The 23,737-nt window shown below is 35.0% G+C and overlaps 1 protein-coding gene across 1 annotated transcript in view; it reads right to left on the bottom strand.

Annotated features, from left to right (window-relative positions):
- AGTPBP1 (ATP/GTP binding carboxypeptidase 1) overlaps positions 1 to 23,737 on the bottom strand; it is a 204,774-nt gene that overhangs the window by 109,481 nt on the left and 71,556 nt on the right. The window contains exons 7-10 of the mRNA XM_036924836.2: positions 21,634 to 21,765; positions 19,084 to 19,177; positions 4,209 to 4,246; positions 601 to 809 (exon numbers count right to left, since the gene is read on the bottom strand). Coding sequence (XP_036780731.2) covers positions 601 to 809; positions 4,209 to 4,246; positions 19,084 to 19,177; positions 21,634 to 21,765 — 473 coding nt within the window. The remainder of the gene's footprint in view (positions 1 to 600; positions 810 to 4,208; positions 4,247 to 19,083; positions 19,178 to 21,633; positions 21,766 to 23,737) is intronic.

Raw genomic sequence — 23,737 nt, 5'->3', positions numbered from 1 at the left:
ACAACAAACTTAGTAATACTCTTCCTTAAACATACTAACTCAGCAGAAATCAGTACCATCTTTGGTACCAAAAATCACCAAAGTACAGTAGTCTCCGCCTTATCCACATTTTCCACAGTTTCATCTAACCATGGTCAACTGTGGTTTACAGAACTAGGATCCCTAACTCAAGTGTCAGTTTTGTACCCTATTCAAAAATGCTCTATCCAGAAGTAAGACACTGAGAACACTCACAAAAGGCAGAACTGCCTCATCAGTTGTAAAGGATCCACAAATACCTTATGATGCGAACATGCAAAACTGAGCACATCTTAGAAAACATGGCAATAATAAGGAATCCCTTCCCACCCACAAGGTGGACCTATACATCCCCCTTCTACTTAGAGAAAAAAAAAATCTCATATTGCAGAGATGTGCACTAAGTACTTCTTTGACTCAGTCTGAGGTCACATGTGAGAAATGATTGTCCATTTTGGTTTTCAGATATTTTAAAAATATATTTATCATACATTTTTTAGTATTTTTAGACAGACTTTTATTAAAAACAAATCATCACATTAATATATAATCACAATAGTAGAAAGAAAATTAAAAACTCACTTGTGAAGTATTATAGAGAATTTTCATACCATTGGCATCAATAAATGCTTTTCTTCCCAACTTGATGTTGGTAACACTTTTTAAACTCTGTAAAATTCCTTTCCGAATGAGCATGTTTCTATGTCGATTATCATGGCGATGCCAATCTACATAAATTGATAAAAGGACTTGGACATATCCTCTGTCTACAGCTCTCCTGGCATTTGTTTCTTTAATAAAAGAAAATTGAGAAAGAGTAGTTTTTTTAAGTAACAAAAGAAAGTGGTATAATAAATCAAATTAAAACTATAATCACAAGATTGAAATGATTATAGTTCTTTTTTTCAAAGAAAAACTATATGTATGTGTGTGTGTGTGTGTGTGTATGTATATGGCAACCACATTAAAATTTTTTTATCTAAAAAAATAAATACGACAATTTGCACATGGCAAATTACAACATTTTCCAGAAACCTGCCCATATACTGTTTGTAGTTAATACATACCAAGGTATCTTTAATAAAATTAGGGCTACTTCCTTTTAAATATTAATGCTAACAAAAGTTACATGTATTTTAAAATTTATGAACATACTGACTTTGTAAGTCTTGAATCTACTGGATTTGAATATGATTTTGTTAAAGGGTCATTATCACTACTGTAATTTCTATTGCAAACTTTGTATGTTTTCACTGAAATTAACTCCACTGGATTGTAAACTATCATAAACTTTTTAATTGTTTTAATTACCCCCCATTATATAAATATCTAGGCCGTAACAATGCTAAATTAAAAATACTTACACAACTTTTTAAGAAATGAAATGTAAGGAGTATTATATGACATGATTAGAAAATGATGAAGCTTTCTGGTCATTAACTTTTTTAATATAATGAAAACTATATTAAAGGGTATTTTTTAAAATGGTCAATTTTATTGGGGTCGAATTAACAGAAATAAATCCACAAATTTTATCTAATTTTTAAAGTATTAATATTTAAGATTATTAATCAAAAGGGTATATTTCACTCAAATGGCAGCAAGGGAATCATATCATAGCAACATTCTGAGCTATGTTGCCCACATGGGTGGGCAAATTTTAAGAGTGCAAAATAACACGGAATACTAAAAGATTTGGAGTGGCTTAATTATCAAGGAATACCAATCTCTTCCTAGTCTAAGTTTACCTATGAAATGACCCCACCTCAAGGCATGGACACTAAGATAATGCAACTCTAAGGTTGCCCTGCATTTAGTTGCCTGAAAGAATTATTACAGTTTCCAAATGTGCTCATATATACCTAAAACATAAAGACACTGAGATAAAAAATAAAATAAAAGGTATTAATGCCCTCTCAGAAATTATGTTCTGACACTAGAAACCTGGAAGAAACTCGGGGGTCAGGGAGAGGCTTTCTTATATAAAAGTTTCAAAATCTCTGTGTGTCTAGAAGAGCTATTTTGCTAAGGCTATGACTATTTACAAAATCAGTTCAATAGTTTTGGCTAACAATAGTTTCATGTATTTTAAATAAATATTTAAATGAGTTTGTTTATACCTGCTGGAATATACAGGCCTTTAGCTTGCTAGCTGTAAATATGATTTTCTTAAAGGATGTTATGATCATTGTGAATCCTTTTATAAGCTGTATTTCCACTAGCACTCCCAATAGCCTAAATGGTATTCACAAGAAATACTTATTCTTTATTAAGGATCAAATAAGAAACTTGCCCATAATTCAAAAACAGAGGTGCTGAATGACCCTCAAGAGAAGTGAACAGAGCTACCTGCAATCTAGAACTTAGCACAACTAATTAGCTTAGTAAAGGGGTTTTCATTCATGTGTTCAGGACACCTAACTCACAAGGATCCTACGGCTCTTCTTCCCTCTCTACTTAAAAGACAACTCGGGTTTCCCTTTAGACTGCAGCATCTAATCTATAAACTGGCCAGCAATGGCAACTAAGCTACCTGTCTTTCTGCTCTGTGTGTATACACATATTCTTTGCTTTATACTCTCGAGTTTATTATAGTAGTCCAATTTATTCTTTTAAAGTAGATTACTGTTCCACCACAAAAAGCAGTTTTTAAAAAAATGAATGAGAATGCTTCAGCATGCCATAGTGCCTGTAAAAATACTGCAGGTGTAATATTTTACATTATTAAATTTTATCCTAGTTTGTGCCATATGCCACATGAAAACATATAATATATAAAGCAGAGTCATTCTAATTGTTAGTTAACATTTTTACCTGATGGAGTAAAGAGATTGTTTGCCCACCGTCTTCATTTGAAGAAGGAGAGACAGAGTGAAAGGAAGACTACTATTTTTAAAACTGAAGACAGTAGATTTCAGTCATCTTTGGTTAACTGATTTCTATAAAATACTTGAAACTTATGAGTTTGGGTTTTTACTGACAGAATTAGTGACTTTGTCATCAATGTCTGAAAATGAGTAACCTTTAACAAAAGTTTAGTTTTAACAGCTATTTTAATCTACTCTAAATCTAAAATACATGCCTATGCTAATTTAAAAATTGTTAAATACTTTGAACCACAAAGTCAGGGCATATCAAAGCAAAGCTAAAAATATCTTTTAAAGATAATCCAAGTACTCTGATCTTGGTCTAAAATTTACCACATCATATAGGAAAACATGGGCTACATGGGCTAATCTAATTGAGTATCATGCATCTCATTTTAAGGATAAAACTACTAATTGAATTTCAGGTATTCTGGTATATAATATCAATACCTAAGGTGATTTTTTAGATTTAATAAATCAAATAATCAGATTTTCAATCAATTAATCATTTGCTAATATTCAAATAAACAATTCTGGCCATTTAAGGCAAGTTGGTATTACCCTTAATAGATAGTTTAGGAGAAAAATAACATTGAAGCCATCAACACATACATAGCTTTAAGACTAAATGTTATCCTGATTATTTAAGATGTTAATTGAATCAACCAATGGACATGGAAATGCTTGCAAAAATATTTTTTTAAAATGCTGAGCATCTTAAGAGGCAAAAACACATAATGTACATGATTACTCTCCAAAATCATCATATATGACAAGACACATTTATACTCTAATGCTTCAATGTTGAAGATAAAATAATGCTTTCATTTTTATAAAGGAATATAACAAACTGTAAATTTACATTAATAGTCATTTTTAATGTTATACGTTTGAATTTATGGTAGAAACAGAATTTCTAATAAAAGGGTTTTAAATAAAAATCATGTGTTCATATAAAGACAGAAGTTATTCAAAATATTCTTCATAATAAAATGTTCTCAATACAATGTTAGCTTCACTTTTAAAAAATAGTACTTATATACATATTACTTTCCTCCATTAACAGGGAATTTTATGTAAATTAATTAGAAAAAGGAAGTCAATGTACTTGAATAAACTATATAAATATACTGAATAAATTATAGCTCAATAAGCATAAATGTCATTAGTTATGACATGTATCAATAAATTGCACTAAAAGATAAAATCGGTTTTGATATTAAATTAACATAAACCATAGACTAAATTGCCATTTCCAGTTTCTTTAGCATAATGGAATACTCAAAAAAATAGTATCTAGTATTTCTAGTAGTTAAAACTTACTTGATTTTAGCAATGCAGCAAGAGTGTCTAAAGCAACCCTGTCAACATGAGAAAACACAAACAACAACAAAACTAGTAAAATCAATCTACAACAGTAAATTCATATAATCTTTTCAGATAAGTAATTATTATCTATTCCAAAAGTCATTCTGATAGAGTCAATTATGTATAGTGTCTCTCTGGATGCATCTCTCCCTTCAGGTTAAAATCAGGTATGAGTATGAGGAAGACTGAAATAACAGCAGAACAGGACCAAAAAAAACATTTTTTAAGGAAGAAAAATAAAACTAACAATGTTAAGTCTTTGTATTGGAAATTAGATGAATTGAATCAATTATTGTACCTGTATCTGACTCTGACAGAGTTCACAAAGGACCACTATTAAGAATCTAGGCCCTGACTCACAAATTAAAACCAAAAAAGTTTTCCATAGAAATAAAGTTCATAACTACAAAGTTCTGTAAATATTCATAGCTAACTTTAAAGTATTTTAGCTTATCAAGAAATAAATAATCCTAATATTTAAAGACTAACAAATAAATGTAAAACAGTTTTGAACTAGGAGGTTTGTAGAGATGTATGGGCCCTTAACATTTTTTTCAATCATAAGGCATCAAAGAGAATAATGAACCTAATTAATATCTCAAAAACTCTTACTGTCCAATAGATGACAAAGATTAGCAAAAAAGTTGACAGTACTTCTATTTCCTTTGAACATAAATATTCAGTTACACACAAAATCAACTGCCATTAACAGGCTTTAAAAATACACATAAAACATCACTGTGGAAAATCATCTATTCAAATCGTTATTCAAATCGTTTAAAAAAATTACTGAAAATTCAAATGGTACTTAACTAAAAATATAAGGCAACATACTATAGTACCTCTTAATAAGATTTCAACAATCATAATTAATCTGCAAAGATAAACATTTTCAGGCAAACGTAAGCATTTTACTCATCATTCAGCATTTGTTGAATGCCTACTAGACATCCACAGCAGCAGGTTCTTCACAGGTATAAAATTAGAAAGCTAATTTATCTCCTCCACAAATAATTTTACAACTTATACAGTGTAATAAAATGTACCCATCTATAAAAACCCCACTCAAGTAATTAAAACCAAAAACAAGGCAATGAAGTAAAAGCTGAATATATCAGTGTGAAGGAGACACAGCATAGCCAGATGTGGGGAAAGGTAAACAGCATAATCAATTAGAAGATTTAAGATGGATATTAGTTTAAGATGGATACTGGTTCGTAGCAAAACCTGAAACAATAATCCAGCATGAGGCACAGAGCAAGTGCTCATTTATAAGAAATGCTCATTACTCTTATCCTCTAGAACAGGTGGTTAACAGTTACACTTTGGTTTATTGAAACAAATGAAGCAACCACATAAACCTCATTTACATCTGTAAAATAAAAACAAAAGTATGTGCTTTAAAAAGTATTATAAATTTATGCCCATAACACTCAAGATAATGTGAAGTTCTGGTAAAGCTGAGTTAAAAGCAAATGAAAATTAGAAAACTATATACCAAATTTTCATAGCACTCAATCATCAGTAAGAAACTTTCTAACAATCTTGTAATTATGCAGTAAATTGTACTTAAGACTGTAAAACTATCAGAATAAGCATGGATTTTAATTTGGTCAAAATTAAGCACATAACCAAAACATCTTCCAAGTGAAATGCCAATTAACAAAAAATAAAATGAAAAGAACACTATTGTTCAGCAAGACCTGATAAATGCCAGAAACTGTTTTAGGTGCCTTGCATGTATGTTTTCTAGTTTAATTCTTAAAACAATCCTGGTCTACAGAATTGGCACATTTATGAATAAGGAAACAGTATTTCAGAATATAATGTGCTTAGGGTCGCATAAAAACTACTTAATACAGCAAATCAATAATATAAGCCTTCACAGGCACACACCTGATCATCTACATTTGCTCTCTTACAACACTAAACTATGTTTTCTACCTTTATCTTGTATCTACCTACCACTTCAGCATTTTATTAAAAATAATAAAGAGAGAAATGTGGTATCCACATATAAATCAAGTATAAAAATCAAATGAGTATTCATATTTGAACTGACTGTTTATAGTTCATAATGCATGAACAAAACCGAAAGTTTCTGTGATGACTGCCCTTGTACTGTTCACCATGTAACTTATTCACTATGTAAGAATTTGTTCTCCATGTAAGAACTTGTTTGTTATGCTTCAGAAGATTGGAGACTGACGAAAATTAGGCTTGGGGTGGATTAATGATTGTGCATTGAGCATTGACTCCCCTATACAGAATTTTATTGTTGTTAACAACCATTTGATCAATAAATATGAGAGATGCCCTCACAAAAAAAAAAAAAAAAAAAAAAAAAAGTGGACACTGCCAATTGTAAAATAAATAAGTAACCGGGATGTAATGTATAGCATAAGGAATATAGTCAAAATATTGTTAACAACTTGGTATGGTGATAGCTGGTACCTAGAATTATCATGTATATAAATGTTGAATCACTGTGTTGTACACCTGAAACTAATGTAATGTAATACTGTGTGTCAACTACCCTTCAATAAAAAATAATTATCTACAAAAAAAAAATAATAATAATAATAATAATAATATAAGCCTTCAGCTGAGAAAGAGTATTATGAAATCATAAATGTCAGTCTCCTCCAAAAAGATGTTAAAGGCCTAACCCCCAAGACCTCAGAATGTGATCTTATTTGTAAACAGGGTTGCTGCAGATGTAATTGGTAATATGAGGTCATACTGGAGTAGGTGGCCCTTAACCCATCATTACTAGTACCCTTTAAGAAGAGGGAAGGCTTTTAGAAGACAGACATACAAGTAGAGAAAACTATATGATGGAGACAGAGTTTGAAATGCTGCAGCTACAAGTCAAGGAACACCAAAGTCTGCCAGCAAACACTAAAGCTAGAAAGGAGAAGCAAGAAACGATTCTCTCACAGGTTTCAGAGGGAGCACTGGCCCTGCTGACAAGTTTATTTTGGACTTCAAACTTCCAGAACTGAGACAACAATAAATTTCTGTAATTTATACCACCAAATTTGTACTACATACTTTGTTACTACAACAGCCCTAGAAACTAATACAATCAAGTTAGATGCAATCACTTACAATGAACTCACAGGATTCTCCCAGCTAAGAATTCAAAATAATAAACATCTGAGTACTTTCAGAAAGTCTTACTCCCTGCTGTTGGTTTGTTGTGACACCTACAAACAAAATAAAAGTGCTTCTGACAGCTTCTAATACTTAAACTACATGGTTTTTTGCTGATGTTAATTATTATCATTGGCAAACAGAGACATGAACCCATCTAGCTCCACTAAATTAGAAGAAATTATGAAGTTTGGTGCAGTCATCTCGACATTTTTACCAAAATGTTACTTAAAAGATATTTTTAAAAACAACAGCACAAAAGAATTTCTAAAATTCTACACTTATAAGCCAGTATGATTTTATAATAGAAAAGGTATAAAAGAATTTTAGAATAGACTGAAATGCAGTTTATATTGTAAATTTATTAGAATTTCTTAGTATCAGTATTTTATACCTCTGTACATAATTTTCCAATCCCCTCATGTCCTATACATATATGTGTGATACAGAACAAGCCATACAACCAACAATGGCTTAAAAAGCAGCCTCCCGCTTACTCAGGAGCAGTGAAGGAGGAAAAGCTTAAGGTCCTGGTCCTCATGAAGTGACATCTCCTTTAAGCTGGAGGTTAACCCTTATGAGGAAACTCAAGAAGACTTATAATAACTTTGAACTGTTTCCTTCTGGATTATCAGTGTTTGTCCAAAACTTCAAACTAGAAAGGAAAGGAAACACTAAAGGGAAACATCACCTTTTATCCCTCAATTTTCTTCCACTAAATGCAGGGTACTGTTTAAGTGGAAGAACTGTGAGACAACTATTTTAGATACCAAATTTTATCATTAAGGGAGAGACCCTAAGATTATTACAAATGATAAAGACATCAGGATATAGATGTTTGATCAGTGAATGTTTTTTTCTTTCTAAAGTAACAATAAAGTTTAAAATTAATTTTTCTTTTTAAAACATAGAGAAAAGAATGAAGGAATAATTTGGAGAACTACTTCTCAGTAGTTTAGACCCACTGATTTCTACATGGTTTTAGATATATACCATGTTGTATATTATATAAATGCTTGTGAAATGTCCCACTTCTATGAACATTTCTCATTAGATTTGGTAACTTGGTCAAAATAGAGTAATGTAGATCTTACATAGGAGATCATAAACATTAAAGATTGATTATAAAGTACTATAAATATCAAGAGAATGTAAAAACTATTATTTTAGTTTAGCTAGGATTCATTCATAACAACATTTACATTACTTACCTACACTAATTACACTAATTATTAGTTTGCACTATATAGGCATTGTGCTAATTATAGAAATCATCTTATTAAATCTCACAACAACCTTCTGGTGTACGTGCTAATATCACCATTTTACAGACAGGAAACTGGAGCATAATCAGTTAGGTAATTTACTTCATATCATGGAGCCAGTAAGTGACAGAGTTAACATGCAAATCCAGTTGTGCCTGCCTCCAGAGCTCACTCATTACATCATACCAATTCTGTAAACTGGTTTTATTAATTGTGATACAATCATTTTCTGTCTTCTTACATTTCATCAGATGCTCTAGGACTGTATATGATCTTTGCAAAAGTAATGTTAAGTCATCCCACCAAATAATATTTAGTAAGTAATTATATGTGCAAGTAAACTATCATTTTTAAGAAGGGTACAAGCTAAAATATTTGACCTTTATGAAGAAGAGTGAAAAGGCTGGAAATGTCCTAACCTTACTTGTTTGCAACATTTAATCAAGTACTTGATGTGGACAGGTTTCTCCTTATAAAAGAATCTAGTAAGAGAAAAAGAATGAGACAATTAGAAAAGTCACTGTTTTGCAACCCCTAAAGAAATAATCGATCTGGAAGTGCCATGAAATATTGCCATATTATTAAGTGAAAAGTAGATGGATTATCTCAACTAAATGATCTTAAGGGGTGCAAAACAGAGTACCCAGCACCACCAGTCTAGTCTATCAATCTATAGGAAATTTGAAGGATATACCTACATGTTAAATGACCCTAGTATACAGTCATCTTAATCTAGAAGGTTGGGATATTCTACAAGACATCAACTAGGTTCCTCAACAAATAAATAAAACAACCAAAAACATAGGGGAGCTCCTATTGATTTTTAAAAATTATAAGATGTGTCAATCAAAACGAATGTATAGAGCTCACTGGATTCTGATTTGAACAAGACAACTATAAAAATGACACTTTCGTTGGGAGGCGGAAGATGGCGGCGTGAGTAGAGCAGCGGAAATCTCCTCCCAAAACAACATATATCTATGAAAATATAACAAAGACAACCCTTCCTAGAATAAAGACCAGAGGACACAGGACAATATCCAGACCACATCCGCACCTGAGAGAACTCAGCGCCTCGCGAAGGGGGTAAGATACAAGCCCCAGCCCCACGGGAGCCGAGCGTCCCTCCCCCCAGCTCCCGGCGGGAGAAGAGCAGGCAGAGCGGGAGGGAGACGGAGCCCAGGACTGCCGAACACCCAGCCCCAGCCATCCGGGCCAGAGTGCAGGGCGCTCGATACTAGGAAAACAGGGCAGCAAGAACAGTGAGCAGGCACTGGAGGCCGGGTGCCAGAGGACATAAGAAAAGCGCGCGACCATTTTTTTTTTGCTTTTTTGCTGTTTTGTTTTGGCGAGCGCTTTTTGGAAGTCTTAAAGGGATAGGGACCCCAATACTAGGGAAACAGGGCAGAAAGACCGGTGAACAGAGGCCTGAGGCTGGCACCGGAGAATAAAGAAAAACGAACGACCACCTTTTTTTTTAATTAAAAACTTTTTTTTTTTTTTAAATTAAAAACTTTTTTTTTTCTTTTTTTTTTTGGTGGGCGTTGTTTTGTTTTGGCGGGTGCTTTTTGGAAGTCTTAAAGGGGCAGGGCGGGTCACTTAATCCAGAGGTAGGGAATCCGGGATCTCTGGGCACCCTAACCCCTGGGCTGCAGGGAGCAGGGAGGCTCCTTACGGAGATAAATAGCCTCCCAGCAGCTCCTGCTCCAACGCGACTCCACCATTTTGGACTAGCTGCCCGAGCTAGGCCACGCCCACAGCAACAGCGGAGATTAACTCCATAGCAGCCGGGCAGGAAGCAGAAACCCTGTCTGCGCGCAGCTGCGCAGCACAAGCCACTAGAGGTCGCTGTTCTCCCAGGAGAGGAGGGCCACAAACCAACAAGAAAGGAAGTCCTTCCAGCCGTCACTCGTCCCAGTTCTGCAGACTATTCCTATCACTATGAAAAGGCAAAGCTACAGGCAGACAAAGATCACAGAGACAACACCAGAGAAGGAGACAGACCTAACCAGTCTTCCTGAAAAAGAATTCAAAATAAGAATCATAAACATGCTGACAGAGATGCAGAGAAATACGCAAGAGAAATGGGATGAAGTCCGGAAGGAGATCACAGATGCCAGAAAGGAGATCGCAGAAATGAAACAAACTCTGGAAGGGTTTATAAGCAGAATGGATAGAATGCAAGAGGCCATTGATGGAATTGAAATCAGAGAACAGGAACGCATAGAAGCTGACATAGAGAGAGACAAAAGGATCTCCAGGAATGAAACAATATTAAGAGAACTGTGTGACCAATCCAAAAGGAACAATATCCGTATTATAGGGGTCCCAGAAGAAGAAGAGAGAGGAAAAGAGATGGAAAGTATCTTAGAAGAAATAATTGCTGAAAACTTCCCCACACTGGGGGAGGAAGTAATCGAACAGACCACGGAAATACACAGAACCCCCAACAGAAAGGATCCAAGAAGGGCAACACCAAGACACATAATAATTAAAATGGCAAAGATCAAGGACAAGGAAAGAGTGTTAAAGGCAGCTAGAGAGAAAAAGGTCACCTATAGAGGGAAACCCATCAGGCTAACGTCAGATTTCTCAACAGAAACCCTACAGGCCAGAAGAGAATGGCATGATATATTTAATACAATGAAACAGAAGGGCCTTGAACCTAGGATACTGTATCCAGCACGACTATCATTCAAATACGACGGTAGGATTAAACAATTCCCAGACAAACAAAAGCTGAGGGAATTTGCTTCCCACAAACCACCTCTACAGAACATCTTACAGGGACTGCTCTAGATGGGAGCACTCCTAGAAAGAGCACAGCACAAAACACCCAACATATGAAGAATCGAGGAGGAGGAACTAGAAGGGAGAGAAGAAAAGAATCTCCAGATAGTGTATATAACAGCTCAATAAGCGAGCTAAGTTAGGCAGTAAGATACTAAAGAGGCTAACCTTGAACCTTTGGTAACCACGAATTTAAAGCCTGCAATGGCAATAAGTACATATCTTTCAATAGTCACCCTAAATGTTAATGGGTTGAATGCACCAATCAAAAGACACAGAGTAACAGAATGGATAAAAAAGCAAGACCCATCTATATGCTGCTTACAAGAAACTCACCTCAAACCCAAAGACATGTACAGACTAAAAGTCAAGGGATGGAAAAACATATTTCAAGCAAACAACAGCGAGAAGAAAACAGGGGTTGCAGTACTAATATCAGACAAAATAGACTTCAAAACAAAGAAAGTAACAAGAGATAAAGAAGGACACTACATAATGATAAAGGGCTCAGTCAAACAAGAGGATATAACCATTCTAAATATATATGCACCCAACACAGGAGCACCAGCATATGTGAAACAAATACTAACAGAACTAAAGGGGGATATAGACTGCAATGCATTCATTCTAGGAGACTTCAACACACCACTCACCCCAAAGGATAGATCCACTGGGCAGAAAATAAGTAAGGACACGGAAGCACTGAACAACACAGTAGAGCGGATGGACCTAATAGACATCTATAGAACTCTACATCCAAAAGCAGCGGGATATACATTCTTCTCAAGTGCACATGGAACATTCTCCACAATAGACCACATACTAGGCCACAAAAAGAGCCTCAGAAAATTCCAAAAGATTGAAATCCTACCAACCAACTTTTCAGACCACAAAGGCATAAAACTAGAAATAAACTGTACAAAGAAAGCAAAGAGGCTCACAAACACATGGAGGCTTAACAACACGCTCCTAAATAATCAATGGATCAATGACCAAATCAAAATGGAGATCCAGCAATATATGGAAACAAATGACAACAACAACACTAAGCCCCAACTTCTGTGGGACACAGCAAAAGCAGTCTTAAGAGGAAAGTATATAGCAATCCAAGCATATTTAAAAAAGGAAGAGCAATCCCAAATGAATGGTCTAATGTCACAATTATCGAAATTGGAAAAAGAAGAACAGATGAGGCCTAAGGTCAGCAGAAGGAGGGACATAATAAAGATCAGAGAAGAAATAAATAAAATTGAGAAGAATAAAACAATAGCAAAAATCAATGAAACCAAGAGCTGGTTCTTCGAGAAAATAAACAAAATAGATAAGCCTCTAGCCAGACTTATTAAGAAGAAAAGAGAGTCAACACAAATCAACAGTATCAGAAACGAGAAAGGAAAAATCACGACGGACCCCACGGAAATGCAAAGAATTATTGGAGAATACTATGAAAACCTATATGCTAACAAGCTGGGAAACCTAGGAGAAATGGACAGCTTCCTAGAAAAATATAACCTTCCAAGATTGACCCAGGAAGAAACAGAAAATCTAAACAGACCAATTACCAGCAACGAAATTGAAGCGGTAATCAAAAAACTACCAAACAACAAAACCCCCGGGCCAGATGGATTTACCTCGGAATTTTATCAGACATACAGGGAAGACATAATACTCATTCTCCTTAAAGTTTTCCAAAAAATAGAGGAGGAGGGGATACTCCCAAACTCATTCTATGAAGCTAACATCACCCTAATACCAAAACCAGGCAAAGACCCCACCAAAAAAGAAAACTACAGACCAATATCCCTGATGAACGTAGATGCAAAAATACTCAACAAAATATTAGCAAACCGAATTCAAAAATACATCAAAAGGATCATACACCATGACCAAGTGGGATTCATCCCAGGGATGCAAGGATGGTACAACATTCGAAAGTCCATCAACATCATCCACCACATCAACAAAAAGAAAGACAAAAACCACATGATCATCTCCATAGATGCTGAAAAAGCATTTGACAAAGTTCAACATCCATTCATGTTAAAAACTCTCAGCAAAATGGGAATAGAGGGCAAGTACCTCAACATAATAAAGGCCATCTATGATAAACCCACAGCCAACATTATATTGAACAGCGAGAAGCTGAAAGCATTTCCTCTGAGATCGGGAACTAGACAGGGATGCCCACTCTCTCCACTGTTATTTAACATAGTACTGGAGGTCCTCGCCACGGCAATCAGACAAAATAAAGAAATACAAGGAATCCAGATTGGTAAAGAAGAAGTTAAACTGTCACTATTTGCAGATGACATGATACTGTACATAAAAAACCCTAAAGACTCCACCCCAAAACTACTAGAACTGATATCGGAATACAGCAAAGTTGCAGGATACAAAATCAACACACAGAAATCTGTGGCTTTCCTATATACTAACAATGAACCAACAGAAAGAGAAATCAGGAAAACAACTCCATTCACAATTGCATCAAAAAAAATAAAATACCTAGGAATAAACCTAACCAAGGAAGTGAAAGACCTATACCCTGAAAACTATAAGACACTCTTAAGAGAGATTAAAGAGGTCACTAACAAATGGAAACTCATCCCATGCTCCTGGCTAGGAAGAATTAATATTGTCAAAATGGCCATCCTGCCCAAAACAATATACAGATTCGATGCAATCCCTATCAAATTACCAACAGCATTCTTCAATGAACTGGAACAAATAGTTCAAAAATTCACATGGATACACCAAAGACCCCGAATAGCTAAAGCAATCCTGAGAAGGAAGAATAAAGTGGGGGGGATCTCACTCCCCAACTTTAAGCTCTACTACAAAGCCACAGTAACCAAGACAATTTGGTACTGGCACAAGAATAGAGTCACAGACCAATGGAACAGAATAGAGACTCCCAACATTAACCCAAACATATATGGTCAATTAATATTTGATAAAGGAGCCATGGACATACAATGGCGAAATGACAGTCTCTTCAACAGGTGGTGCTGGCAAAACTGGACAGCTACATGTAGGAGAATGAAACTGGACCATTGTCTCACCCCATATACAAAAGTAAACTCAAAATGGATCAAAGACCTGAATGTAAGCCATGAAACCATTAAACTCTTGGAAGAAAACATAGGCGAAAACCTCTTAGACATAAACATGAGTGACCTCTTCTTGAACATATCTCCCCAGGCAAGGAAAACAACAGCAAAAATGAGTAAGTGGGACTATATTAAGCTGAAAAGCTTCTGTACAGCAAAAGACACCATCAATAGAACAAGAAGGATCCCTACAGTATTGGAGAATATATTTGAAAATGACACATCCGATAAAGGCTTGACGTCCAGAATATATAAGGAGCTCACACGCCTCAACAAACAAAAAACAAATAACCCAATTAAAAAATGGGCAGAGGAACTGAACAGACAGTTCTCCAAAAAAGAAATACAGATGGCCAACAGACACATGAAAAGATGCTCCACATCGCTAATTATCAGAGAAATGCAAATTAAAACTACAATGAGGTATCACCTCACACCAGTAAGGATGGCTGCCATCCAAAAGACAAACAACAACAAATGTTGGCGAGGCTGTGGAGAAAGGGGAACCCTCCTACACTGCTGGTGGGAATGTAAGTTAGTTCAACCATTGTGGAAAGCAGTATGGAGGTATATCAAAATGCTCAAAACAGACTTACCATTTGACCCAGGAATTCCACTCCTAGGAATTTACCCTAAGAACGCAGCAATCAAGTTTGAGAAAGACAGATGCACCCCTATGTTTATTGCAGCACTATTTACAATAGCCAAGAATTGGAAGCAACCTAAATGTCCATCAATAGATGAATGGATAAAGAAGATGTGGTACATATACACAATGGAATACTACTCAGCCATAAGAAAAGGGCAAATCCAATCATTTGCAGCAACATGGATGGAGCTGGAGGGTATTATGCTCAGTGAAACAAGCCAAGCGGAGAAAGAGAAATACCAAATGATTTCACTTATCTGTGGAATATAAGAACAAAGGAAAAACTGAAGGAACAAAACAGCACCAGAATCACAGAACTCAACAATGGACTAACAGGTACCAAAGGGAAAGGGACTGGGGAGGATGGGTGGGTAGGGAGGGATAAGGGGGGGAGAAGTAGGGGGGTATTAAGATTAACATGCATGGGGGGGTAGGAGAAAAGGGAGGGCTGTACAACACAGAGAAGGCAAGTAGTGATTCTACAACATTTTGCTATGCTGATGGACAGTGACTGTAAAGGGGTTTATAGGGGAGACCTGGTATAGGGAAGAGCCTAGTAAACATAATATTCGTCATGTAAGTGTAGATTAGTGATACCAAAAACAAAGCAACAGAAAAAAAAAAAAGGGCAGTTCCTGTGTGGTAACCTCCAACGAGTTCTACACAAGGGTATAAAGGGCATATAAAAGTGTAGGCAAAGGGTCTGTTTGTGTTTATACAGAGGATCAAAGCCTAATTGGGCTACCCCGAAAATGAACTAAGATACGATATGAAAAAGAACTTCCAACATCTGCACTCTCTGGAAGACTCATGCCAGCAGATGATCATCAAAAAACCCCAACAAAGATCCACGCACTGCTACAGCTGTAGATGCACTCATCCCACCAGTTCCTGGACTTGCCATGGGAATGAGGAAGAGGAAGGAGATATCTAAGCTGGCCTGTGCATACAGTAAAACAACAAATTTGACTGGATCTATACTGTTGGAACTCAACCAAGAATTTGGAGAAGTGCAAATTGTAGCACTCCAAACTCTTACAACTACAGACTATTTACTGTTAAAAGAACATATGGCATGTGAACATTCCCCAGGAATGGGTTGTTTTAATTTGTCTGATTTCTCTCAGACTGTTCAAGTTCAGTTGGACAATATCCACCATATCATAGATAAGTTTTCACAAATGCCTAAGGTGCCTTAATGGTTTTCTTGGTTTCACTGGAGATGGCTGGTAATTACAGATATGCTTTGGTTATGTAACTATACTCCTATTATGTTAATGTGTGTGCGCAATTTAAGTAGTAGCTTAAAACCTATTTATGCTGAAGTTACTCTACAAGAAGATTTGTCAAAGAAATAATCAATCTTCCCATGTTTTCTTCCGCCTGCTACTTCTATAGCTTTTCTTCTTCCTTCCTAATTACAACCCTTAAATAGAATTCGTGCCTCATATCAAATTTACCGAGTATCATAACTCCTCCAAGTGGTAAAGATACCTCAAGACAAATGCTGGGCATAGAAGCCACAGGGCATAAATATGCAAAGAAGTAAAAAGCTAACCTTTTCAAACAATAAGGCTTCTCTCTCACTTACCAACTTTACATTTCCCTGTATGGCCCCAGAAGATGACTGGTTAGCCAGAGACGGGTAAGATTCCTCAAGGGAGGAACAACCTAAGACAGGCACAGCCGCAGGGGGGCCATCAGGTGAGAAATTGGGGATCAACAGAGGTGAGGCTTAGAACCTCACCCCCCCTGTTCTGAGAGAAATCTTCTGCATATGTGGATGTTTTATTGCCCTGGTCTAGCTTGGATTAACACATAGTCTACAGGCACACACCTGATCATCTACATTTGCTCTCTTACAACACTAAACTATGTTTTCTACCTTTATCTTGTATCTACCTACCACTTCAGCATTTTATTAAAAATAATAATAATAAAGAGAGAAATGTGGTATCCACATATAAATCAAGTATAAAAACCAAATGAGTATTCATATTTGAACTGACTGTTTAGAGTTCATAATGCATGAGCAAAACCGAAAGTTTCTGTGATGACTGCCCTTGTACTGTTCACTATGTAACTTATTCATTATGTAAGAATTTGTTCTACATGTAAGAACTTGTTTGTTATGCCTCAGAAGATTGGAGACTGACGAAAATTAGGCTTGGGGTGGATTAATGATTGTGCATTGAGCACTGACTCCCCTATACAGATTTTGTTGTCATTAACAACCATTTGATCAATAAATATCAGAGATGCCCTCACAAAAAAAAAAAAAAAAAAAAGGACAGACTTCCAATGGTAAAATAAATAAGTAACCAGGATGTAATGTATAGCATAAGGAATATAGTCAAGATATTGTAACAGCTTGGTAGGGTGATAGCTGGAACCTAGAATTATGTATATAAATGTTCTACCACTGTGTTGTACACTTGAAACTAATGTAATGTAATACTGTGCGTCAACTACCCTTCAATAAAAAATAATTACTAAAAAAAATGACACTTTCTAGATAATCAGAAAATATTAGATGACATTAAGGAATTATTAATATTGTTGAGCAAAGAAACAATATTGTGGTCAACACTGAAAGAAAAAAGCTCTATGTCAGATAGTGATCGCACTAAAGAATTTACAGAACAAATGTAATGGCTGACACTGGCTTTTAAACACTCCAAGAACAAAAAAAAAAAAAAGGACAGGGAAGGGAAAGATGAAATAATAAATGGCAGAATGTTGATTATTGTTGAAAGTGAGTGATGTGTACATCAGGGTTCTATTTCTGTTTTTGAGTAGGTTTGGAAATTTCCTAAACAGAATGAAGAATGTAATGCGTGCACCTAGTTTGAATTCTGATTAAAACAAACCAACAGTGAAAGAGCATTTTGAGAAAACTGAACAGCCTGGATTTTAGATTGTGTTCAAAATTAATTATTTTGTTGAGAATGGTTATAGCATTGTGCTTATTTTTTAACTCCCTATTTGGTAGCATTACGCACTGAAGTATTTAGGGCAAAAATGAGAAAATACCTAGAATTTGCTTACAGAAATTCATGTATATATGAATGATATCTAGGATTAATTTCAAAACACCCCAGCAAAAATGAACAAATATAGAGGGTGAATAAATGAAACAAAAATGGCAGAATATTCATAACTGTTCAATATAACAAGTAATTAATATAACAAATTCATGATAATTAACTAGTTTAATATACTCTATGTTTGAAAAATTCTGTAATAAAATTTTTTTAAGAATGACCTCTACTATGGCTTAAGAAAATACTAAATACAACCAAATAACTGGAAATTGCATTCATTTTTTTGTGTATGTGTATATACTCTTGTATATATATATATACATACACAAACACACATACATATAACCTATATCTTGAGATAGGCATACATATCTCAAAATCAGAAAAAAGAAAATGACATTATTTTGACAAAAGAAAGTCTAAATTTAAAATATGTTCAGATAATTTTGAGAGTGAAGGAAGCAGTCATTAAAAGACTTTAAAATTGGTTAGGGAATATAGTAGGCATTCAATAAATATTTCTGAATGAATGATACTCTATAAATAATCTTTTTTCCTCTTATAGTACCCAGGAATGTTCAATGTCTAAATTTCCCTAACATTATATTCAATGACCTTAAAGGTTTCTAATTTTGCTGTATCTTTGAAGATTAAACTTTATAATAAAGAAAATCTTTATTGTAATAAAATCACTATTTAAGAACTAAGAAAAAATCCTAGATACAATTTTACTGAACCTGTTCAGTAAAGATCAAGATGATGAGGCCCAGAATTACAAAGGATATACCTCTACTCACACTCAAAACATTTACTCACTTCATAAGACCCGAATTCTTCTTACTAAATGGTCCAATGATTTTAAACATCAGTTCCACAACTCCATTTTTCCCTAAGGATACTGAATTCACAGCTGGGAGAGGGAGAAAAAGATGTAAAGTGATTTAAAAACCTCAATAAGTACAAATGTGTATACCTGGTGATACACAACCAAAAACGTATACAAATAGTTCAGTAAAAGTGAATTCAAGTCCCTCATAAAGTCCACCTTGGCCAATCACAAAGATTTTTGGTTTTTTGTTTTAACTTTATAGGAAATTGCAGGAAAACTCTGAAAAAGTTACATAAAATAATAAAATGTTACTATAAGAAGAACACTTTTCAGTTGTTACATTTTGTTGATAAATTTGATGAATTCTACTAAATACCTGTTCATAGGGATTCAGAGACAAAAGCAAACAGCGCCTGTCCTCAGAAAAGACAGTGTACAGGAAAATGGCAGAAACAACAAACAAAAAATAAAACACATAAACAAACAAAATAGAAATAGAAATAGACTCAAAAAACCAGAGAACAAACTAGTGGCTGCCAGAGGGGAGGGGGTTGGCAGGATTGGCAAAATAGGTAAAACAGAAAAAGAGGTACAAACTTTCAGTTACAAAATAAGTAAGTCACAGAAATGAAAAGTATAGCATAGGGAATATAGTCAGTACTACTGTAATAACTTTGTATGGTGACAGATGGCAACTACACTCATCATAGTGAGCATTTCATAGTGCATATAATTTTCAAGTCACTATGTTGTACACCTGAAACCAATATAATATCGTATATCAACTATACTACAATAAAAAAAATAAGAAACAATAAACATATCATTACTAAATTACATAGATAAAGACTTCTAGACTACTTAGGTTAACATCAGTGAGGAGTCCCTAGGCAACAGTGAAACAGAAAGCATTTCTGGAGTAATTGAGGCCTAGGCTCATCAGTCTTTACAAATGAGGAGTTAGCTGGGATAGAAGTTGCAGTAAGCAGTGGATGTGGCTCTGGAATAACCTCTGGAGAGAAGCATAACACAGATAACAGAATAGAGTCAATGAACACCATGCACAGGAGCAGTTAAATAGAGAAAGGCATTCCCATGGGAACATGAGGTAGGAAAAGAGGGTAAACAAATTTTGAAGGGACCAAAAAATTGTTCATTCTTTGAACTACAGGGCATTGTCGAAAAGAACAATAAATCAGATCTGCATTTAAATCCAAGTCAGATCCCACAGCATTCTGGGGAAGGTGGATTTCAGAGATACATTAGGAAGCTGTGGTGTAGGTAACAGGTAATGAGGACCTTAATTAAAGCAAATGTAGTAGGATAAAACAGATAACAACTTTAAAATTTCAAACAGAATATGCAATTACTTAACCAGAAAACTGTACCTAAGATTTTCAACTCTGAAAATAATATTTAAAAAATTATAAACTATTTACTAAACTTCTAGTGGTTAATTCAATAACATACCAACAAAAATGTAGCAACTAAAGTTTTGTATGATGATTTCAATTTCCTCTGTGTTTATTACTCCATTATCCCTTCTAATTTTATGTCTGTGCTGTCTTTCCTTAGTTGGGGTATTCAATGGTTTATGTTTATCTGTTTTATTTTTATCCAATTCTTTTAATTTTTAAGTCATCTTTTTTTTTTTAATTTTCTAATTTTTTTTTAACTATTTCATTCCTCTGCTTTCCTTGTGCTTATTGCTCTGTTTCTAACTTCTCTGGTTAGATATCCAATTCATTCATTTACCGATGTTCTTCCTAACTGTATGTGTTAATTATGTAAGTGCTCAAAGCTATTTTCTTCTGAGCACAACTTCAGCCATTGTTAAAGTATATAGATAAATACAGAAATATTTTTACATATACACACACATATATGCACACACATTTCTACTACTTTGATTATCATTATTTTGCAATGATATTCTGTAACAACATGTACTCTATACGTTTTCAGTTTCAGGTATTTTGTTAACCACTCCAATCCCATAGTCACTGAATAGAAAGAAAATAGAAATGAGAGTATGTGTGTGTTGAAAAACACTTATCTCAGGCTCTGTGATCCCTCTTCTTTCCTGCTCTCTGAGGCTCCTGTACTATTTATTTTCTGTTCAGCTACTCCCCTATTAATTGCTGAAGATAATTACCCTCCAGGTGGCTATGCTACTGCATGCTGCCTTCTCAGCCTTCCTCCCATCTGTGAAAATCCAAATAGGCAGAGCAGTTTTACCAGCTGACAATACACTCATACTCTTCCCCATCTTTCCACAGGCTGCCTATCCATTCCCCTCACTATAGGCCTTTACAAATTGAAAGAACTAGTGAGATTTCACAAGGTTTTGTCAACTCACATTCTTAACCCCACATTGCTCCTGTGGTGCTGGGATTAGGAGTTACAATGGGTATTTCAAACTATTTCTTTTCTTGTCCACAAATTTTAGGGATTTATGAAGTTCTAGTACTTTTAAGTTTTCATTTTATGTAATTTCACAACATTGAGTTACGTAAGAGCAGCTCTGAAATACTCACAGTTGGCAGAACACACTCGTAAAAGCTGAAGACAAGGCAAAACCAAGCGATGATTCTGCAAATTCTGTTTGACCAAATTCAAGGTTATAGTCAAGGTTCCATTAATTCTAGCTTTCACTCCAAATTTTTTGTCTGTTTACAAAAAAATGAGCAATTTTTTCATAAGTTAGTTTTGATGAAAAAAAGCAATGAAATTTAAAAAACATATTATGAATTATTATTATCAAATCTAAAGTTGACTGGAAATAATTAAAGTTGTACGATTTAAAAAATACACCTTAATTTTCAAAATATGGCTTGAAAGAAAATACTAAGGAGCAAGCAAAGGAATAGCACAGGGGGATCGAGGCTGTAATACCATGACATTTAGACTGTCAAAAAATGAGGAACTTAACTGACTGTGGGGAAAATGGAAGTTCCTATGGCCAGAATCCTCACCTGACCCTAAACTACTTGATGATCTAATTGGCCTATTGCTACATTAACACTTCCACACCCACAGGCAATAAGCTATTATTAATTGAATCACTACATAAAGAGCTCTGCCCAGTGCTCTGGGCTGAAGCAGAGATAGAGATGGATTATGGACCTGCAGACTGCTGGATACAGATGTGATTCTAGTGCTCAACCTACTGCCAGGAGAATAGAGCCAGGTATAAACCCTTTTACCCCAAGAATGTTCCACTGTCATTTCTCGGTCTCACTGAATCCATAGTGCACTTGCCCGGGGCTGAAACTGTCAGGCAAGACACTGACCCACTACATGCATAAGTCTGTCCAGTTCAACATACCCAAAGGAACACCATCACATGAAAAAGGAGAATTATAAAGCACTTAAATGTTCATTACTGTCTTGCCAAAGGGTTTCAGCCCCGGGCAAGTTTGCTATGAATTCAATATGACCAAAGAAATTGACAGCAGAACGTTCTTTGGGTTGAAAGGGTTTATTACCCAGTTTGTTCTCCCGGCGGTAGATCGAGCACTAGCATCTCTGCCTCTGCCCAGAGCACTGGGCCAAGCTCTCTATATAGCACAATAATACCTTATTGCCTAAAGGTGTGGAAGCGGTAGCCTAGCAAAAGGGCAGTACATCATCAGGTGGTTTAAGTTCAGTGAGGATCCTGGCCATAGGAACCCCAACTTCCCCACAATTACCAATACTATTTACTTATTAACTATATTCTTTTCAGACTTACAAAAGAACATAAATTAATGAAAAAATGAACAGCTTCTGTAGAAAATAATCTAGCAAATATTGTCAAATTCCTAGGGGGATCTAATTCTTAACATAGAAAAGAAAAAGAAATGTTGTTCTTGATTTTTATTCTCATAAAAACATGAAAAAACCTGGATAACAAGAATTTAAGAATGTTAAGATTGTAAGAAAGTTAAGTAGGATGAGCAAGCAGAGTTATTTCATCAATAAGTATTTTAAGACAAAAAAAAAGGAGTATGCCTGAAGACAAATTACTCTGATATCACAAGAAAAAAAAATAAGGATAGAAAAGTACCCAAGAAATTACTGCATAATGTCCTTGAATGACATAAAAAAGAAAACCAGGACAAATAATAAAGGAAATAGCAGAAATTTAAAAGTATAGAAGAATATGAGCTACAACTTAAAAGAGACATTAAAGAAAGACAAATATAAATTAAATGTTATCAGTTTCTCAATTTCATGAAAAGTAGAAGAAAGGTAATCTGGTTCTGAATAGAGGAGGAAGCATGAAATAACAATATTCATCAGTAAATAGTTTTATTTTGATTTTCAATAAAAATCTCACAAGTGAGCCTTTAAATGTCACAGAGTTAAAGAAAAACAAGACAGCTAACATATTTCTTAAATAAAATGAATATATGTTTAACTCTTAAGGACCCTAATATACCTGGAAAATTAAGTCATCTCAAGGATGGTTTCTGCTATACAATGAGTTATATTTGGTCAAGACAACCAAATCTGCAGTTCCTGAAGATGCTTCAGAGCTGTAAGGTCAAACAGGTGTCTTGAAGTTGTAATGGAGTTGGATGCCACCTAAGGGCAGAGTCTGGTTGCCAAGGGACCAGCCTTGTGATTAGAGGTGGAGAACCTTCAGCCCCCAACCTC

The sequence above is a fragment of the Manis pentadactyla genome, chromosome 3 (genome assembly GCF_030020395.1).
Source record: "Manis pentadactyla isolate mManPen7 chromosome 3, mManPen7.hap1, whole genome shotgun sequence".
NCBI classification, from domain to species: Eukaryota; Metazoa; Chordata; class Mammalia; order Pholidota; family Manidae; genus Manis; species Manis pentadactyla.
This window is presented reverse-complemented; position numbering and strand designations above follow the sequence as displayed.